Genomic DNA, 22,532 nt, shown 5'->3' on the forward strand with positions numbered 1-22,532 from the left:
CCCCCCCCCCCCAAAAAAAAAAAAACCAGAAGGGGTTTACAAAACGCTAGTAAGCTCATACTCTTTCACTAACAAATAACACTACACGTGATGCATCAAAAGTTCAGTTCCTATGCGCATGAAAAACGAGGCCCAGAAGAAGGTGAATCTGACAGCTAGGAGTACAAAACTTTCGGAAAAAGACTGGGCCTTACATGGTGTGAAGGAGCGTTTACTTTTACGACCCAGTGCTATATACCGATAGGCTCCTTATGGTACCCACAGCGCCTCCCATAGGAGACTGGTGAGCGAACAAATGTTGGAAGATGGAAGATGCACGGCGAATTATTCCTCGTACGGACGTGGAAATATTTGGCATACATATGCTGCATTGTGGCCGGGATTTTGAGCCGTCTTCAAAGGTCCTAATTTTCCATCTCGGTTTGGGTGCTGTGGTAGTATGCCAGCCAACGTGATACGGGATGCATTTTCTGCAAATGAACTGACCACTCAACCACTCTCTTTCAGCTTTAGGCTGTACAGCTCTGGTTAAGCAGGGGCCGCTGCGGCCGGCACTGTGGTGGGCTGCCAAACAGAAACAAATCTGATTGTCTAGATAGTCATCTCTTGATAGTCATCTCTTTGCGGTTCGTTTGCCAACCAAAGCAGAAAGCGTTTTGTGTTTGCCTACGACCCAACAAACTGCTGCTTTGAAGCGCAAAACATGTTTTATGAGGCTCTTCACAACGGGCTAAAATCGTTGATACAATCATGGTCACCGGTAGCATGAACATGTGCCTCCGCTGAAAAAAACACATGAGATGGACGACGGATAACAATGATTGCACTGATAACACCAATCAAGGAGACTCAGGCTCAAATAGACCACCTGCCATTAGGTATCGGTGGCGAAGACCGAGCATCTCCCATTGTTTCACCAGGAATACCGGTGTGGACTCCAATCATGTATTTATCTTAGAACTTGAAGGTTTCCGAAACTTGCGGATACCCTTTCTCGCCAAGGCCCGGTGTTAAGAACGATGCTGACGATGACCAAAGATGTACTCCGAACGTTCGTTTGTTCAACCCCATAACATTAGATGCTATGAGGCGAAGTCGCTCAACTTTGAAACTGGCTACTGAAAACCCAGTCGCATCATTTCTAAATTATTGTGACAGCATGTTGGAGAGATCCCCTGAAGTCAAACACCAATCAACCAGTTTGTCTACGTATCTGCCGTGTTAAACAGATGGAATAAGAATACTCATCGACTGCATTTTTATGCTCACGAAAATGTTCTACCAAGGACCCCAGTACAAAGTCCAAACGAGTCGACTAAAACGGCTATAAAGCTGTAATTATTGATTCAAAAATCTTTTGGAAGCACGTCGGGGATGCGTAGCTGTTCGAACAACCAAGCCCAGGGGGGCGGCTTGAAGTCAGGAAACACCTAAAGCAGGTGATGAACTAATCACCAGATTTCTGAACTGTAGCGTGAACTGCTTGTAATCTACAGAGGATCTTGAGTCAACACGCCTAGAAGGTGCGATGCATTTTAGCGAACCTGCTATTGGCTACAAAGGGAAGGAGTAACCCATTTATCACGTGGAATGCACAAACGTATATGAATGACCAACGCTGCAGCAGATGCAGTGGAACTACGAGAAAACAGAAGCAGAAGTTCGTTTTGCTGTGGAGTAAACAACGAACTCAGTAAACTGAGGATGCAACAGATAAGCGTACCTTTGGCTTTCGCAATCGCTGGATCACTTCTTCGGTTTGCGGTACCTTGGTTACGTACATGACACCGACTGGCTCGCTAGGTTCATCCGAGTCTGTTTGAACATTGCTGCCGCAAAACGATCCATCACCTGTTGCTCTGACTACTTTCACCTGAGACTTTGAGTTACGTTTCATGGATGTCTTCGTCAAACGATGACCTCTGATTCTTAGTCGGACTGCGGGACCTGTATCCGGAGCAGAAAAGACCAGTGGTGGTTTCCGGTATACATACGTTGAAAGGTTATCAGGGTGATGGGGCAACAACCGAAAGTCTGCTTTGTGGGTCCATGAATTTGTCTCGTAAAGTATGGGCGTGAGATACGGGAAAAATATGGGCCACATTCGAGCGACCAACATTTCAAGCAAATTATGACCTGAAAATGACCATAGTAACCGACCTCCGATCGTATATACCTTGCTTCAATCGCGTCATCCATCCGAAGCTAAAGAAGCTACTGATAAACCTACGCGTGACCTTAGCCCACACATCGCACTGCTTGTCCTGTCTTACTTTAACAAGACTGAATCATGGTGGACGGCACCTGATCGAGTGAACGAAAACTAGCACGACTTCTGTGATGGAGGATAGGTATAATCATGTTTAGAAAATCATATGATCGTTCCACGAATAAACAAACATCTAAGTTAAGCTGATGGTTAGAACTTAACATAACGTGGCAGGTCCCACTTTGAAGTTGTTTATGAGACAAGTTGGGAAGCTGTTTATAAATCATAGTAGGCAGAAGCCGAACGGAGTCACATAAAAATATACATGCCAAAAGTAGAAGCTAATGTCAAAAAGCATAAAACTCACCCGCAGCTTGATCTGACTGCACTAAAACGATAGAAAAAAAGTGACAAACTCAAGGACGGTGAACCATACTCCATTATTCTGGGTAATACACAGTGCATGAAACAATGGCTGTTCACGTGCGGTCTCCTTGCAAATATGTGCAAAAGAGTAGACTGTCCATTTGGTTAGGTTTTCCAGTGCTTGCGAACCGGACAATCAATGAAAAGGATTACATGGCTACAGAAATTTGACCTTCTCCAAGTACACACCACTAATCAGAGCAGAGCCAGACACAGACCGAAGTGCAAATGCACTTTCACACCTTCAGAGTAAACTGAGTAGTGTTCAGGTCACAACCAGCTTTTAACTTCCCGCATACATCTGCCCACGTCAAATTAAGGAGCTAGGTCAAGCACAACACCGCTGGTAAAAACTTTGGTATAAAAGGAATGAATGGGAAAGGGGGTTTAATTGCACAGAAATCGAATCAACGCAAAAATGTATGGAGAAACTTCGGTCTGACACCACTTCACTGCTAAAGTTGTCTACTTTTTTACTGCAAGACAGTTCGAAAGTCGTGTAAAAGTATCTGTAAGAGTCAAGAAAACGATGCAGAATAAAAATAAACTGGAGCGAGGCCGGGACGTTTGGGAGCGTAAGGAATTTCCATAGACGAGGATAAGAAGTAGTCCCGTGAAGAATTATAAAGAACACACAAACATGTGGAGAAAAAACTACAAAAAATTCTGTAGGGGACTTTTGAAATTTGATACCAGGACTATATCTAACATCAACACATATAGAAGTCCCTGAATTAGATCGAGACACATGTTTGAACACCGACTAAGTGGCGAAATTCACGGTGATCATTCTGCAGTAGGCAGTTCTTGATGTTGTGGATCAGCTCTGCACGAAAAAAAAACTGAGGTTGGAATTCAACCCTTTTGGATGCCATTTGCTTGTGATATGCAGACGTCTGCCATGTAGTAGCATTATGTAGCTTTATGTATCCCAACTCGGCACGCCTCTTGTGTCAATTATCACTGGAATGTCCTGCAGGCGAAGACTCCAATCTATTTGTCATATAAAGTGAATCTTGATTGTCACTTCAGCCACTGAAAAACTTTCCATTGTGTGCTTGATCCACACTGACATGACAAAGGGCACACATCAAAGGCATATTCGCAAAGTAAACACACTAAGACTAGAAAATTTTATCATAACCCTATTTTATTCCAGTAAACAGTTAAGTGCTTTTAATCACAGACAATCGAAACTTCGCAATCAACCAGAAAAAACACGGATGGCTTCCGGAATTCCCTGACGCGGTCAATCGAAGAAAAATCGATGAATGAACAAGAGAAATTCGTACTATCCTTCCTTCCTTCAGTTGCTGNATCCTTCCTTCCTATCTGTCAGTTGCTGTGAATATCACAGTTGTTGGGTTAGAAGTAGGGAAAGTAAAAAGATAGCGTGTCCGACTACTACTACATGATTTACGTTGGCACTCCAAGTTTAGCTTTGGCACTGCTAATAGTCCAATCTTCATGTTCTCTACAGGCATACAAGAAAGCATATGCTTGAAAAAACTTCCATGATCGCCAAAGAACACACTAAAAAACGTCCCCCACTAGATTTTTATAGGACTTCCTACTTCTAGGGTCATTATTCCCTTCTTTGATAACCGATTATTTCCACTAAAAGAAGATCGTGAATCTCATGATTGACGGAAAAACAGCAAAAAACACGTTTCGTGAGTCGAACGACAATCTTCAACGAAATAGGTTTAAGGCCCACTCCGATGTATCAATGGTTTCTAAACTGCCTATAACAAAGTCAAACTAGATGAAGAAATTCAAACCCATATCCAGAATCCTATCTTCGCTTTTCGAGTTTTAGCTTACCCTTCAACGCGGATGACAAAACCCAACTCGAGTTTATCTTTCCTTATCTCCTCCAATCGGAATTGGGTAACCACGTCAGCGTAGAATTTTCATGCACCATTTAATGAATGTAATGAAAAATGTTTTGCATGCCAGCGAAGACAAAATCATCTACAGCGATAAGCCTGATGATGCGCAACAACAAGTAGGAAAGAACACTCTAGTAAACAATGAAAACAAAGTGAAAAGATGAGAACTACAAGCAAAAAGTCTAATATTTTTGTGGATAGGAACCAATGGAACGCGCCTGAACACTTGAACAGCACCGAAACAGACATACCTTGGTATCAGGTGGGCTGAGAAGCTAGCAGTGGGCTCAACTCGGAATACGTTGCGAAAATTACCCAAGACCAGCCCAGTGAACGACAGATGGTCTTTAGTCTAGCATTGCGGCTAACAAGTGACAATACACGTACTACTGGGATCGGTTGTGTATTACATACTGTATGATTTCTAACCACGTACATGTAGAACCAGGTGGGTCTCAGTCAGAAAGGCAAAAAAACCCGCAACACTCCGTCCCCTTGCTACTGCTTTCATTTCGCATTTTCATCTCACGAAGTTTCCAGCGAAATTCTCGCTAACAAGGGCCTCTAAACGAAAGCAACACTTTAATCAGTAGACAACGACTGGGGGTGCGTAGTGTATATCCCAAACATCTTGCTTGATAATCTAGTGACTCTGGTCCGTTGGTAATTATCAAATCAGGCAACATTTAATCTGGAGCACAAAATAGTAAATATCCACAAATATCACATCTCTGAGGGAGTGTGCAAATCCAGGGTATCCTTTCAAAACTCTATGACGGGGAAAGTTGAAAAATGGCTTACAGTCTGAAACGAATTGCAGAACCACACACTGACTCGACGAATTTAAGGATAACGAACCTGAAAATTGTACATTTCCTTCCGTATAACGTGAATGAATCTCTCAATCTCTGTTGTGGCCTGCAGAACCACATTTAAGCGGACTTTCAACCAGGGTCTAATGTCATTTTTTCGGCAACTCCAGACCAACATGTTCGCACTTCAATGAAGTAATAAACATCATTTATGATTCTGTTAGATATCAAGAAGACTCTAGATAGACTGGTTTACGACTTTGTACAACTCCTACTCAGTCCCTTTTGAAGTATACATATTGTCGGTTAAGGGCGATACCCATTCTTGTAAATCCTACCGCAGCAGCCTATGGGTCACCAGAGGTGCGTAGTCAGAAACGAGTGGAGTGACGAGGTGGTTAGCTCAATCACTGTTCTTGCATTTTGAATTCTTGCTTCTGAGACACAGTACGCACCAATGCCAAGCGAGTCCAGTGTGAAAACAAGAGCACCTTGTCCTGCTTGTTTCAGAATGCAGACATTGAAGGCGCCGGATGAACTGGGTATCGAGGCTTGAGGATTGATCTGGAGCTACCTGAGGGTGTCGGCGCCGTGTGACGAGCAGATGTTGCACGCAAAACCAAGGCAAGACGAACGGAATTATCAAAGACGATACAATGGGTCAGGAGGTATATGTCCTGAAAGGTAAGCGGGTCGAAAATGGGTATCTCGTCAGGGTCATCGATACCCTACACTTCCTCGTGATATTCCCTCGACAGCGCCAAGAGTCAGTCCGTCTCTCATTGCCATTCACGGATGATAACATCTCTTCACCGAACAAACAGCGCTCAAGTTCAGCGTCCAAACGGACGTACAGTGCGTCTCGTTGAGGAAACAATGCGAATGCCGACGCCAACATAGAACGGTGCAGTGCCCTACATGCCATGTCAAACTTGACCTGCCGGTCTGGTTGTATCTTCATAACCACAGACCAAACAACGACGTATGTTGGAATCCGAATCAATGAACACATCCCAAATTGGCTAGTGTGATCCAATTCTAGCTGTTCAAGAAGCATTAAACCTAACTCGTGTTGGGCAGTGACCACGGCGCAGACCCCGTTTAAACCTAAGCATTATTTCTTACTGTGAAACCTAAGTACATGCATCCGATCGTGAGGGCTTTTTCTGTTGACGGAGTTAACCCTTGTTTATGTGCGCAGAAACAATTAGCCCGGTAAACCATTGATCTTGTGCTTACCCTTAATTACACCAAGATTTTTCAACTCAAAATTAAGTTTATACTTATTTTTATATTTTATTCTACCCACTGTATTCACATTATATTATTGCTGTTTCGGACGCCTAACACACTTTATCATTTCGATTGTAATAGTTGATCAACTAAGCCGGAGGATTTTTGAACACCACGTGGCCTTTACCTGATGACAGTAATCAGTAGGGCTCATNATGTTTTGACCTAACTTCACGGCAGTAACTACTGAGCTGTGCATGAGACCTAAAAAGAGCAACTCTGACCATTTTAAGCCCTGAAGAGTAAAAGTGTGTTGAAGAATATCCACATTATGGTTTTGAAATTGCCCGAAATCAGAATGGAAATTGATTTTTGAGCGCCAAATATTTTTAGCATCATGCATAGATTATCTTGAATCGTGCCGCGGGTTTTCATCACTATCACAGATACGATGGATGTCGCTTCTGATAACGAATTCGCTTGCTATAGGATGAAATTTAGGGGAAATTTCGATGAGTCTGCTTCCAAAGAAGTGATCAAGAGATTGGACTCAGTATAAAATGCAGATGGAAATTCCCAAATCTCCTCAGACCACCAACATGCTGGTGATTTGTTAGAAGTATTTATCCATCGATAAACGGAATAAGCGCCTGACGCTCTTGACCAACCGGTCATGTGTGCGATTCCATTATGCCATGTGGTGAATCCCAAATAGAGCAAAAGTGTTCATGTGGCCGAGCCTCTCGAGATCAAATCGCAGATTTTATCACATCTTTACTAGGACTTGTGTTTTGGCCCGATGCAGTTCGATCTACTCCAACTACTACTTGTAACATGATCATGCTGGGTTTCCTATCGTAAACAAGTGTCACGTGCTAGGCGCAAAGGAACAATAGATGATATAATGCCGAGCTGCCAGGCTTTCCTTCATAGTAAACAACTAGATAAAGTGATGAACAGTGAGCGGATGGAACTACACACAAAATCGTTTTGGCTAAGAAAACAGCCGATAAAAGGTAGAAGATCGGGTACGCATATCACTTTATTACGCTCATTTTTCGGGTATTTTTCTGTGGTCCGCATTCCGAGAATTTTCGGAATAAAATCGTAAATTATGACAGTGTCTTGGAGTGCACAATCGTTTGACGTTCATGAAGAAAATGAGGGAGAGTGATCTTGTGTTCGCCTGCTAAAGGCCCTCATTCGTATGAAATGGATATGAAGTGATACGACAACGATCGCAAGATCGACCAACAGTCATACCATGGACTGGGGAAAGGGGAACCAGCAGCCCTCGTGCTCTTCTCAACACGGCACATTTCATCCGTCTAGTTATTTGTTTGATTTTGAAGTAGGCACTGGAACAGCATCCACAGAAAAGACGACTCAACATGGCTGACACGACTAAGTTACCGCAATTCAGTACGCTGGACACATTTTGCAAGGAAGCTACATATTTCAAGATAGAAACCAAATCGATTGGCATCAACTAACTAAAGCTATGCTTATAAGAGATAATTTAGCAAAGACTTGAAGAAACTCCATGAATTCTTCCCTGGGAGATCATGCTTTGTGACCAAACGACGAAACAGCATGCACCGAAGTCACATTTGTTTTACTCTTGAGATTGAGTATCATAGCGCTTCGGCGCCACAAGGTATTTCGCAACCTCCCTCGCCTCTGAAACTTATGGATCATCACCACTGCACAATAAACCAGAAGGCTATATAGCTAAAACCTGCAATGTAGCGGTGGACCAAAAACATCATAAAGCAAGTAATTTGTTTGAATTTCACAATGAATACAGCCAGAGGTAAGTAGAGGTCTACAAACACACTTCCGGTACGCAGTTCAACAACCCGCGGGATTCCGCAGTAAGGCTAAGCACAAGAAAGTTCTATGCATGGTTATATTATTACCTTTGCATTGCACTTGAGTGACGATGTAGGAAGCGGAGAAAAGATGGCGAAATGAGAGAAAACGGATGACGGTTAGAATCTTGGGAAATGACTCACATCGCTCTTTCATGGGTGGTAAACTGCAGATTAATAAAGAGTAGAACATAACCAAATGGTGCGAAAACAGCTTACTCGGTTCACACTGGAAAGCATAGTTCAGTCCTATGAGTTCCTCCGGGATGAGCTGAACGAGAGCACCTTTTGCACTTCGCGATCCAGTGAACAAGAACAGTCTAGACAGAAACAAAAAGTAACTAGTAATTGACTGGATTGACAAGATTACACAATATTAGGAAGCCAGAACAACGGAGTGGTCTCGAATTGTCAAGCGCAGCAAAGTGGGAGGGCTGGGGATACGGATTCCGAAAACTTAAACAAGCGATTGAGGAATGTGAGTCTTCACGCGAAACAGTGAGAATTCCAAACCTATGTGCTAAGGGATTGTCGCTACTTTCCAATCCGCTAGGAAACTATCATTGGATACACACAACCTTCGTGTTCATAGGGTGCAGATCTATTTAAGGGGTTTTGTAGACTAGTTTTCTTCTTAGGACATAACACGATTCTACACGATCTGCAAGTCATTTGCCAAGATCGGCTACCTTATCAGCAACCAACTGACCAACCTGATCAAACAATATTTGGACGGATTCCAAGTCTATCCAATAAAAACGTGATTTACATTCCACTCAAGTTAGTCACCCAGAGCTCCCATTGAGATTTAAAATGATAATCATCGCTATATTCTAAAGTGACTGAAATGGTAATAGTTAAAAACTCGGATACCACGAGTCTTAACTGGGTGTGGTTGATTACTGAGAATACTACTAAAGTAATGAAGTTACAAAACGTTTGCACATTAGGCTAACGGAAAGGATCCTCAAAAGGCCACTAAATTTTCACTAGGCTGTCGCCACATACAATGATCAACATAAGCGAACCGAGTGGCGTAACTAGGAGAGACTCCTGAGTATCTACCATGTTCAAGTGTTTACAGCTTGATAGCCCACGTTATGTGTAAGTCCAATACGGAATTTTCGCTAACATAGGAACGTGGTGTTAAACGGTGGATTACCTTCTGACGGACTGTAGGATTAAAACACAGTTTACTCTAACAGTAAGCGTGAATACTTGGCACACTAGTTGAGTGGTCCTCGACCAACATCAACACCAATACAACTAAGTGATCACTCTTGAATTCGTTTCTGTTGATGCTTACGGTTGAAGGAGAGCTCAAGCGAACAAAATGCAAAAGTGACTTGGGTTGCTCTCGATAAAAAAGCCATTCGAAACACATGCACAATGCATGCTAAACACACTTGTCCTCGTTTGGAGAGACTATCCACTTAGAAAATACTTTTGGTTGGTCCTTTTAGACTCTATGACTAATTATTTGCAAGTATGGGCATCTAAATTGACGGCAGTAGGCTAGCAAGAGGTTCCTTTTGTCTACTCTTATCTTTTCGACCTTGAGGCATTAAGAGTCAATCAGATGAACATTGGTTGTCCGACAGTGAACCATCGACAACACTGATGAGGAGTGATTGTCTGTCCGCAAGGGCTGATTTGGACAGTCTATATGGATGGTTGTTGTGGAAAGGTACGAAATTTTCGGCTTGCACACTTCCACACCATTCGGTGTCGTGGAATTCGACGGCGCCTATTCTTGGAAATACCAGTGCTTCTGACATGTGAGTGGCTGACTTTCGCTTCTTCTCCATCAAACATAGTTCAGTAAAACTGGCCAATTGGACTCCAATAAACTTGTTGTTGTTGCTGCAGACGGCACTGGAAATCCTATATCAGTCCTTGGCTTCATGTTGTGCCCACTATGGTAAATCAAAAGGCAGGGAAGCTTGAAACAGCTTTTTGGAGACAGAGAAAAGTTAATACAATTATGCTTATGCCGCCATCACGGAACTTTTCACATGGTCACGCTAGAATTTTTATGCTGGTGCGAGAAGCGCTGAGCTAAAACACTCGGCCCTTAGTCGCTCACATTCTGACAAATCAGTGCATACTTTCTTGTTGTCTGTAGCCGGCTTGCGACACATCCGTCTGACTTGATATTGGGATACTTGGAGCGGCTCGCCACCGGAAACAGATCATAAACAGATCACGGCAACTTTGTCCCAAAACCCAACCAAGCTTGGTGTGCGACTGCGCTACAGTCTAAATGAATCGATAGACGTGTTCCATTTATCTCACGCAGAACGTGGAATAAAACCTGGAAATGCGGTTCACCAGTAACACTGTCATCCAGAGTAACTACTGAGCATTTGCTGTTTAGAAAGCTTGCTCCCAAAGGTGACTTTCGGATGAACTAGTACGTTATATTCTGGTGTATATTTGCGACAGAAGTGCTATTATTCGAAAAAGGAAGACTTACTAGTTTCTGTCCCGACCTAAAGCTGTCACCTTGTCGTGGTGGTCGGGCTTGTGCTGCGATGATCCTGCTGGTTATACTGACTGTAACTCAGTTCTAGTCAGTTCCTAAAGTTCAACAATGTCAACGGAGAGCAGCCCGAGAAAGAACAGCGAGTCCCCATGCTGCGAGTAATCATAGTACGAGGCGGTCAGGAGGTAAAGTCGCACTGTCCTCTGTAATAAGAGTGCGGAGGCAGTGAGGCGTTTCCCCAGGCGACCAGCAAATCCATATTTATGGAAGCAGTGATTCCGCCTTCCCCCGAGGAAGAACGGGCTAGAAAAGGCCGACCGTAAAAACCGCACACTCCGATAGCCCAATGGTTTATCGTGACCGCTGACGCATTAAACAATACGGTCGAATTACCTTTGAAACGAAAAAATCCGGTGCTGCCCTAGGCTGCACTAGGGCCAAACCGGCCCCTACAGCCAAATAGATCAGACTAGTGAGTTATTGTTTCGGAGAATGGTCCCCCAAGAAAACCCTAACAAACGCTACCTCGCGATTCAGACCATTCATTCACTACCGGTCCTCCAGCCATTATTCTGTGTCTAAGTATTCGCCCAAAAAATCAACTAGACTAATAATAACTTACCAACCTCAAAAGATCTGATCCATGTTGCAGCCGTTGATATCCGTACTCTATGTCAAATTAGGCAGTAGGCATCCCTTGCTGAAACCTTGCTTCCCCTATCTGTCGATGTATGTTGTGTCTCCGAAACGCATTCAGTACCCCACTTTTGTCGTGCACCTCAAACCTCTTGGGACGAACTCAGATGTCCCACATTTGACTTTTCGGGTATCTGGTGATCCTGAAGCATTGGCTCGTGCTATCTAGGGTGTGGGAGTTGCACTCAGCTCCAGATGAAGGTGCCTTACCGGACTGGATCCAGTAAACAGTCGACTATGTGTTGTGCGGTTGTCTGCTTCAATTAAGATCAATGCAGGTCGAAGCGGTAAACGGTGCTTATTTGTCGTATCGGATAGACAGCAGTTCTGAGACAGGAGGGGTTTTATCAAGATCTGTCACGACTGCTTCGGTCAGCAAGGACGGATACAGTAATCCTGGTAGATGATATGAATCCCCAGTTTGGACGACTAAGTCCGGAAGAAATACAGTTAGGTGGTAAGTTTGGAGTCGATCCTGAGCGTACCGATAATGGGAAGCGACTTCTTCAGTTGTGTCCAGATCACCATCTGTTCCTGACCAGTACGAACACAAACGCACACATCGGGTTACTTGGAGGCCACCTACAACAAGACAGTCGTGGACTTAATTGGACCATGTCGCCAATAACCGGTGGAGAGTCTCAGTTAAGGATTGTCACTCCTTCTGAGGTACGCAACTTGACTCTGATGCTATCCTGTGGGCTCGACTGTCACTTTGCTTTCCGTCAGTAATATGAGTGCCAAAGGAGAGCAGCTCCGTTCATCAACTTCGACAGGTTTTAATAGCTGAAGAGTATCGAGCTGGTGTGGCCAGAAAGGTACTAGAACGCACGGTCATCCGAATGACGAAGACTGCCTAAATGTACTCTCAGCTTTCGGAACTGTTCATCCATGTCACCTGACACGACCACTGGATATGAACACTGGATATCGTCGAGATCAGCAGATCTTATTGCTACCAGAAAAGCCATACCAGCAACTGGCGCACGCAGATCCATCAAACAGCGGATAATCTGGAGCTTGAAGAATGGCAAAGAATGCCGGCGGATTTCGAGGGTGATCGAAAATGTAGCAGTTTGAACCATTGTGTCTATGACACACGTTTCATGGCTGACAGGTTGAACTGATTGATTTTTCTAGTTTACGTCGTCTTTATATATTGTTTACTGTTGCAAGAAGTTCGCCATTAGAATGTAATGTACATGAATGCAAATGTAATGTAAATGAATAAATGTAATGTAAGGAAAAGTGGTGCTCAGCATATACTGCAAGCGAGTAACCACGCTAACTCAACCTATTCTCGCAGAAAATCCGCAGTCTCCTAAATAGACATTCCAAAGAATACATTAGAATTGTACAACGTGATTCGGGGATTTCACCACTCGATAGAGGTAAAAATCGAGACATGAACGGTTCATCTGGTTTGCTGTCGCTTACTTAAACGAGTCCAAGCAAGGAAAGCGTTTCGAAATCACTAATGCTAAAATACACCGGGCTCAAAGACAGTAGGAATGATATGTGGATCCGGCAGCCAGATCAAATGGTAGCAATTCAACTTCGATTACAAGCCAAGACCAGTTAACATTTTTTACAGTTCTGTGAATGCACCCCATGGAGTCCAGTATCGTTTCAGTGGTAGCTTGCTCACAAGAAACAAATCGCACAAGTACCTTCGTTCAGTAGTCACTCTTATGAAGGCAATCCTGAAAGCAGACCGCACGCAAACGGAACAACCACCAACCCACCGCTACGCACTACTACGCTCCACGATAACGCACTGATGATGTCACCTCGATTGGTGATGAAACGTTTGCAATCAAATTGCCCAGCTCAGCGAACAAGCCAACGACCACCAACACTCAAGTCAGTTCAGTTTACTAGCGACAAACTATATACTAAAGTTGCCTTGGTTCCAGCTGAGGCAGTTTCGATCACCGGAAATTAGAGAGCAGGAGAGATAGTCATATATTAGAGACCACGGCACAATTAGCTTCTACTGGTCTGGGCAGCTACGCACTGTAGACGACAGCTTTGATGCACGAGCGTCACCGTGTGATTGAACGATGCATGTTATTGTCATTAACTCCCGATCAGCTAAGTTCCAGGGCTCCATTCCAGGAGGGCGACAGCTGTCAAGCCGACTGAATTTACTAGTTGGTGAATTCATACTTCGTCGCCAGATCACAGACTATATACGTCTCGGTCAGTTACAGTCAGCACAGAACTGAGACAGACAGTCCTCTGGCATAGGAAGTATATCATTCAGCTCTAGCATCCTTCGGTGAATAATCCATGGAATGTGAGGAACTAATCCAATGTGACGAGGTTCCTCTTCTGGAAAACCACCTAGAATGCCTCAGCATCCCTGATATGATGTTCCAAAAAAAAAACAAGCGCAATGCTTTGGGGGCACCGATGGTCAGACACTGACAAATCTCGTAGGCCCTCTGCAGGTACAGATCATGTTTCTGATTCATAAAGCAGTATATATCGTACCGTCGCAGCGTATACTTGACAGATAAACTGACGTCTAATTGGAACCATAGGTATCGGAGTTTGGCGAAAACAGTCCTGACCTTCCGGATTCAAGACATAATTTCATATCCAAGCAACTGCCCAAGTGAACAAGTTTATCTGCCATATCGACTGGCTAGTTTGTAGGCATGAGCTTTGATCCACCTAGTCTTATAACAGCACTTTACAGGTTGGAAGCATGGAACCAATACCTTTGATAGTCAAACAGCGCGAAATTTCCTGACGATTGAGAGCGGCTTTCAGATCAAGAGAAACGACCGACATAGAATAGTTGAAAGACGTCTCGCGCTATTTGAGAACTTGTTTTAAGGTAAAGATACGGTCCACACCCTTAGTCAGGCGAAACCCAGCTTGGTTCCCATGAATCTGGCTCCTCTGATAATCGATCGGCTTGCACAAAATAATGCCAGACAACTTTGAATGCCAGAGTAGTTTTCAAATGACGTTCTTGTACTCTTTAAATATAGGGTTAATGGTCGAGGGGCCTTATTCCAGCGGTATTCTGTTTTCCTTCCAAGTCTTCCGCAGTAGGGTTGTCAGTTTGTTCAATGGGGCTACACCAACTTGTTTGATCAGTGCAAGGTGCATACCATTCGGGCCGGTTGCTATGTCACGTTGAAGGAATGATATCTGACGCTGGGTTTCTGTTGCTGATGGCGGACTGGTATCGGTGCTCCACGCAGGGTTAATCGGTTTTTTCAGAAGCAATGCTGAACGAGGTTAATAGAGAGGCAAGATAGTCCAAGTGGTTAGAGCGCGGATTTATTGACCGGAACATCCGTGGTTCGAAGCCGACTTCTGCCTCTCGACTTCCTCTGTCTAGGCTTGGGAAACCTGGCAGTATCCAGCACTCGTGCAACCTTTGAAGGACATGGCAGTTAGGCTCCGAAAGGATCCTACATCTGAACACTTAACAAGGCCAATGGACTGTACTATATAAAGTCCAGTACAGGCAATGATTCGGTGAATGAATTGCCGGCGCATCATTTTTCGTACAATTTCTGGCTGACATCTGTATTCTTTGGCCCAGGTGGTTGAATCGGCTGATAAATGGCACGGTTGTTGCCTGAAGCGAGAGCTTTATCCATTTCCGGACCTTCGCAGTTCACCAGAGATCTCTGTCAATCTTTATCTGTTTAATTATCCGACGTTTGAGGGATCTGCGTTCAACATTATAGTCGCTAATTTCTGGTATGACCTTCATTGTGTCGATGAATGGCCTACGGTGTGTGGCCTCCAAGTGAATTTGGTGTGAGCGCTTCTACTGAAATTTCATCCTGGCTAAAAACGGAGATGTTCAACACACAGCTGAAGAAGACGTACCTGATTTTTCACGCACTGAGCACCGACTCCGAGTCTACCCGATACATCCAATCAACCCAACTATGCTTCGTCCAGGGACTGTGGTGAACCCCACTCAAAGATGAGCATATTTGTTCCTCTTGCTGGTCGAACCAGTTGGGGCAGACCGTGATGAAGCCCGTCTTTCTGAGATTCAGAACTGCAGGCTATCGCGGCATATACTGGCAAAGCAAGTAAACACCGTTTGCTGTTTGCATTGGTTTTAACTAAGCTAGATAACCGTACAGCGCACAAATGACTGTTTAGTGGGATCCAGTCCGGTGAAGCGCTCTCGGCCCTAAGGTTAAATGGAATTTCAACACCATACACTCCACGGACCTTTGAATCAGGAACACCAGGTGTCGGAAGAGTGAAGTGTCCAACGCCCGAGCTCTCCCTTAGCTGATTAAGATGCACGCTCGACGTTTCACACATGCTTCGAAGACACATCATACATCGACATAAAGGGAAAGCGAAGTTTCAGCTCGACTCGACAGATTATGGACATTAAAGTTCAATAAGGGATTATTTTTATTTTATTTTGCTTGGCAAATAAGCTGTAAGGAATAATGATACTTCCTAGTTGTTCAGGACGAAGAGACGCCTTTGACTCGAAAATTCCGACCCACAATACTGCCTTCACACTCTTTATGCAGAGAATACCGCCAAGCTGCCTCGTTATACGATTTCTCGCAGTACGGGGACTCACTCTTATTCATCGGGCAGATACCCTTTGGCCTTCCTGGAGGGGATAAACTTTTAGGAACTAAATTCCAGCCAGTAAATCCGCAGGATCCTTTCATCATTGAGGTCCGACTGCCATGATAAGGTGATAGCTTTAGGTCGGGACATGTAGACACCAGGTAGCACTTTCTACTAAACTGCAGTTGTCGCTCTCTAGAAAGACCGCGTGAAAGATCGACCGTTGAAATGTAGTCCAAGAAGCCAATCACCAACGTCTACTTCCAAGGTGACCACTCCAGCAGAGAACAAAAGTATCATGTATTAGGAACAAGATATGAACAGGTTTTTACAGCAGTTCCACGGTCAATTCACACTAAATTGCGTCCAATAGTAAAAATGCAAGTTTCGGCAAGCTTGCAGCCATGTACCAAACTATTCTACTGTTTGATAGGCGAAGGTCTAGTGCAAGGTATAAGTTTTATCCATTCCAGGTAAGTAAACCCGTGTAGTGGCTATGCGAAGGGAAAAGACAGCGGAGAGAGAAGGTGGTGCAACGGTGGTTCAGACGCCAAATCCATTAGTGCCATGGTAGTTTGTTACCTCGCACAACTTCTTTCGAACTTCGTCGTGGATTTGGCGGCAATTTGACAAAAACTGGAAACGTGGTAATCAAATTTTCCAATTGGTTCGCTTACAGATGCTTGTCCGTGAGTCAGATTCGATTATGTATTCAGCCTAAATGAACAAACTTGACAAGTGAAACCTGGTGGTATTACACAACAGTTAGGTCAAATAAGAATATATCCTGCTTGCCGGGGAACTCAGATGTCAGACAAACGCATTGAAGTCAATCGCTGATCGTTCACCGAAAAAAATCATCTTTTTAGATTACCGTGTTTTCTAGTGTTCATGACTCAGGCTGGGAATCGTTGGAATGGACCCCAATCGTTGTAAGGTACTTGGAGGGTGGTACCATGCGGTTCCCTCAAGATGAAAAAGCGGTAAACGGTGAAATCTTTTCATTCGCTTGCGTATCTTCACATTTCTGTGGGAAGACTACATCACGCACTTTTATCGCTATAGAAATCGTTCAGCTGTAGCACCCTTTCGGTGCCCATGTGCCGTGCCACCCGAAGAAAACGCGAGGTCTGGGATACTGCCGAGACAGGGACAGTCGAGAAGCACAGGTCGGTTTCGAACGACGAACCTTCTGGTCAGTAAATTCGGATTCTAACCACAGCCATCTTGTCCGATTTATCGATTTAATTTAATGCTAATGAGTGTTTAGAATGAAAGGAATGGTCACTGCAAAATGCAGGAGCAGCGAATTTCCTGGCCAAGCAAAATGTGGTTAAGTGTGAGACCCATTACGCCAAACACTTCTAAAAATGCATTATCACACCACAGACTGCTAGTAGTCTAGCGTCCAGCTACCACAACCCCCACCTCAGAGGTGTACCGATTCCATTACACATCAGTGTACTTTCCCACCACTTCCGCGCCTGAAAACAAGATTTCAGTGGCAGTTTCAAGTATCCCCTGTTTGGAAAAGATCGTACACTACTACTGACGGGGAACGCTGTTGCGGATTCTCTAAGGACGTAGCCTCTCTTGGGGGGAACCGTATCAGGGCTAGGTGCAAATATGTGGACTGAAATGTTGATCATGTATACAGATGCGAACGATTACTCACACGCTTTGTTTGGACTCGACATGCGTCACAATGGCAGCTACACGTGGTGATTTGACCCAATCCTGAATACGCTGAACTTTGAAAGCCTAGAACAAAAAGAGTGAATTTTGTTACAAAAACTGAAATCCACATCAAGAACAAGTTAGGTGCATGACAATTTCGGTTAAAAAGGGGCACAATCAAGATCAAGTTGTTCAAAAATTTTTGCTAAATGTGGTGCGAGGCGTTTTCAACAGTAAAGGTAATGGTTGACCACGTAGACCCGTCTGTGATACACAACCCAAGGGTCATGAGATACCAGCCAGTAGAAAACTACGAGGATTATGCGAATACACATATAGGTTAAAGTAAGGTTAATTCATCATTCGATGGAGCTTAACGGTGAAAAGATCCCTTTGAAAAGTGCAGTCCCTGAACCTTGTCAGACAGGACTATCCGGCCTAGAGGTAGTGAATAAGGTCATCACTAAGCTGCAGTTACCAGTAACTTACCCAAAAGAAAGGCAAGTTCCATCACTTTAAATAAAATGACCGTTTCCAACCCGATAGAGCTAAAGACCCTATGGTTGTGCACAAGGTGCATTGAAGAAAGCGTGTGTGATGAGCATTCCATTAAAACATCGGCAAGAGTTGGAGCACGGAAAAGCTACACTAACCAGTGATGAGCGAAAAGTCATCTGAAAACAGGCTCAAGTCATCTCAGAGGTGGCCAGTATGCACCACATTGGTAGCTGAATTTCGGAGTGGATGTCAAGGTCTATAAAACCTAGTTAACGGAACTTAGCTCTAATAAATAGGTACAATTACTCCAATAAACACAAAGCTGACCTGCACACACATGTGCTCATGAAATGAAGCGGTAGGTTCTTCACCAATCCTACGCATGCAACAACATGAGGTGATGAACAACTAAAGGACAATCGAGAGAACGCAGACCCTATATATCACTGTCTGAAGGCGAGACCAAAGTAATTTATATCACACAGTACAACACGAACTAAAATGCGCCCCAATGTGATTTTCATACTATTTGTTGATGAGCGACCAACACTACTGAAGATGTGGCACGCAGCACACTTACCGGATGCCATGAGTTTCTTTCAGATGACATGCTATAAGGGGTCCACAGTGGCTTTATGTATAGTCTAAGGACAAGTATCAACCCACAAATCTGCACACTCATACATCGATTTCTAAGGATTCCAGTCCCTTCCCGTCACATATGCAATCGATGGTGATGAAACGCCTCAGCGTTCGAGCACGAAATTTCATAACTGACTACCGATGCACCTAACTGGTATGATCGGGGTCATGCTGGGGGTTCCAAGCATGAAAACCATTCCTGGCAAGCTCGGTCAGGTGGACAACTGCCGTCCACCCAGGGGACACTGTGACGAGTCGAATCAAATGGCAGAAACGCTAACAGATATTGTTGGTGAACTAATAATACAGCCTGACCGTGGGCTTAACAGCGATAATGTCGGAAACTGCTGACTAGCACATATTCACCTCTTCCGACTCTTCACTACGATGACATATGTCCGTAGCCAAGACACGATTATCGCAAGAGTTGCACTGTACTAATCTGTGCGGCCGCATTTAATACCCAATTTCTACACCGAAACAGAATACTTGTGCACAGTTCGTCGTTGACGATACTGAGGACGTCGCGATAGAAAGCTGCAAGCTAAAAGAGGTCAAACAGTAGCACGGCAGCGAAGCGTGTAGGTCGTAAAAGGCAAACACAGTCACGTTAGCGGCTAGAATCGCCTAGGACAGGGACTCCGAAGTGGAATATATATGGTTGGAGGTACCGAAAGACAAAACCCCACACTAGAACTTTCGCCTCGAAATCATATATATCCATAACTTGGAGCAAAATATAAGGCGGACATGATTAGCCCAACTGCCAAGTGTTCACACTTATCATCAGCATATTAACTGTCATCAGTGCTAGTGAGCTCGGTGAGTCATTGTCCCGAGTAGGAGCACCCGACTTACCAGCTCACACTTATCCGCTGATTCGTGGCCACGAACGGTTCTGGAATTCAGGCAATTTTGAGCCATCGACAACAACTCTTGTACATCCATGTCGTTTCAAAATCCAATGTCTTCAATCAGTAAATACCATCAATTGACTGTAAAATAACCAAAGCATACGGCGATCTGAAAAGTGGAGCATTCTAACGACAAGTAATGAAAACTGCAAAAGTTGGCTGTTGCACACGCAGAATGGTAGCGCCACATCGCACCCATCGTCGTCGATGAACATGATTTTCCACGGTATGGACAGTCAGGTTCAGCTCGTGTTGAGATAGCGGACGTAGATCTGGCCGCCTAAGCTCCTTACTAATAAAAAACAAACGGTCCAGCTGAATAGGTGCCGTGAAACTCGAAAAATGTACGAGGGATAAGATTCCGACAAGTTTTCCAGGCCCAAACAGAAGCAATTGAAAAGACAGGATGGAATGGTTGAGTCGTCGAATCTCATCACCGTTCTTCAAGATTTGCTCAACGATACATGATCGTCATTGTCGACAACACATCAGTGTTTGGCACTAAAACCTCGATTCCGTGCAGCTGTGATTTACTGAAAGCCTCATTTGAAAAGAACGGGATGTGGATAGGACCTAGAACCAGTCTAATGCACTTAGTTCGAGGAACCAATAACTCCAAAAGGTCACTCAAGCGATTTCGATAGAAACTGGCCGGAGGGGGACAACTGACAGCGATTAGCAGTCCTATCCTCGAGAGCCTACAGCAAAGCACGGGAACCCCATCCTAAAAAGTGGATCACGCCAACTTCTCGTAATCGTCTTCATAACAACGGCAATCAAAGACCTGGGTTTCACTACTCGTGGTACAACCAAATAAACCAACACTGCGGTCTGATATATGTATCTCTCGACATTCAGAGACGAAGCGTTTTATAGCCATGTCCCAAATTACCAAACACGATCCAGGTTTTCGATACTTGTACACTGACCCCATGCCACATTACCATAACACTGTAGGATATACGGCAAGCGGAAAACTCTTGGAATAATAAGCGATGTGTCCATCGACTACACGTCCGGGGGTACGACCTTCATAGGCAAAAACATGAACACCAAAGGACAGGACGATCGTGGTCTGTCAATCCGGAAACACCTATGCCACCTTTTCCTCTTCGAGGATGTGAAGGATGTTGTTTTCATAATCCATACCTGCAATTTTTCGCCAGCAAATATCCAAATAAGACGGATTTGAAGATTTGCTGATACTAATCTATTTTCGATCACAAAACTGAACACGAATGGAGGCAGCGAGCATCCTTGTCCAATACCAGTTTCATAGAAAACCTATTTCACACTCTTTACAAACATTTGGGCACGCCTGCAATCCTGACAAAAGCAGTAATTTAGAATATTCTCAAACCCCCATGGTATTTTTTATCGAGCATGCGTGTTAAGAACAGAGCGGATATTGGAGCCAAATGCACTTTTGGAACCCGAAAATATCAAAGTTGTAGATCGCCTGTACGGACTGTATCTCTCTAGCACATTGCGAAGCACGAAGATGTAGTAAACGCAACCTCCACAAGGATGACTCCCCGCTTGATGCTATCGGGCCACAACTTCCGTCAGTCAATCAGTTAGTCAGTTATTGTCCGAGATAGCCCAGTAGTTAGAGCCCAAACTTACGGATCGAAAGGTTCACACAGGCCACGCCTTGCAACCAAAAAGTCGTTCAGTCCTAACGCCCATTCGGTGGCTAGCTGCTATGCTACCCGAAGGAGGCACGAGGGCTGGGATACTGCCAGGATGCCCAAGCCTAGACAGGGGAAGTCGAGATGCGGAATCGGGTTCAACACACGGACCTTCCGGTTAGCAGCTTCGCGCTCTAATTACTGAGCCCCTCGCAACCAAACAACGCGTCCACTACTGTAGTCTGTTATACGCGAACCTTGGAGAACAAATTTGCGTCGCTTTGGTGCCACAAGTAATGCAAATTAGCAAACGTGATTTCAGACATTGCATCGTGCACTAGCTACATTAGACGAACTTCCACCACAGCTACACACATACCGAGGCATGCAAAATCTTCCACAATGAGTCCAGAACTTGAAATTCGGTGCATCAGGTGGCAAAATGAATTGACATTCGAAGTACTATGCCACGTTGCTGGATATCATAGAACCCTTTGTTCCCCGATAATTTCGTTGACAAGAGGCCTTCGAGGACCAGCCGAAGCAACAGAATGGATATTTCTAAAAATATTTTGCCTCTTCCATTTTTTCGGCTTGGTAGGTACACCAAGCTTTTCGGTATGTACGGACAATCAGTTTTACCTGATATCGGATGAGGCGTCAAGTTGTTAAAATATTTTGCCTCTTCCATTTTTTCGGCCTGGTAAGTACACCAAGCTTTCCGGTATGTACGGACAATCAGTTTTACCCGATATCGGATGAGGCGTCAAGTTGTACGGTTCCAGCTGGGTTCCAGGTGAGTCTCTCGAAAAAACCAAAGTAGTTTGCAAATAAGTGTATATTCGCTAGTTTCGTGCAATTTGGTTTCAAGTAAAACATAAGGTTGACGTAAACTCGGGGACTGCGCCTACATGCTGAGCCCCAAAAAGAGCGAAACCGGTCGTGGGCTGTCGACGGATTTTCAGCAA

At 44.3% G+C, this 22,532-nt stretch overlaps 1 protein-coding gene across 1 annotated transcript in view; it reads right to left on the reverse strand.

Annotated features, from left to right (window-relative positions):
* Positions 1-22,532, reverse strand: part of T265_11288 (hypothetical protein) — a gene marked incomplete at both ends in the record, with an annotated part of 80,405 nt that overhangs the window by 52,273 nt on the left and 5,600 nt on the right. Inside the window, 5 exons of the mRNA XM_009177904.1 lie at positions 1,724-1,947; positions 2,577-2,597; positions 8,663-8,763; positions 17,878-17,963; positions 19,878-20,014. Coding sequence (XP_009176168.1) covers positions 1,724-1,947; positions 2,577-2,597; positions 8,663-8,763; positions 17,878-17,963; positions 19,878-19,967 — 522 coding nt within the window. The remainder of the gene's footprint in view (positions 1-1,723; positions 1,948-2,576; positions 2,598-8,662; positions 8,764-17,877; positions 17,964-19,877; positions 20,015-22,532) is intronic.

Source organism: Opisthorchis viverrini (genome assembly GCF_000715545.1).
Source record: "Opisthorchis viverrini unplaced genomic scaffold opera_v5_468, whole genome shotgun sequence".
Taxonomy (NCBI): Eukaryota; Metazoa; Platyhelminthes; class Trematoda; order Opisthorchiida; family Opisthorchiidae; genus Opisthorchis; species Opisthorchis viverrini.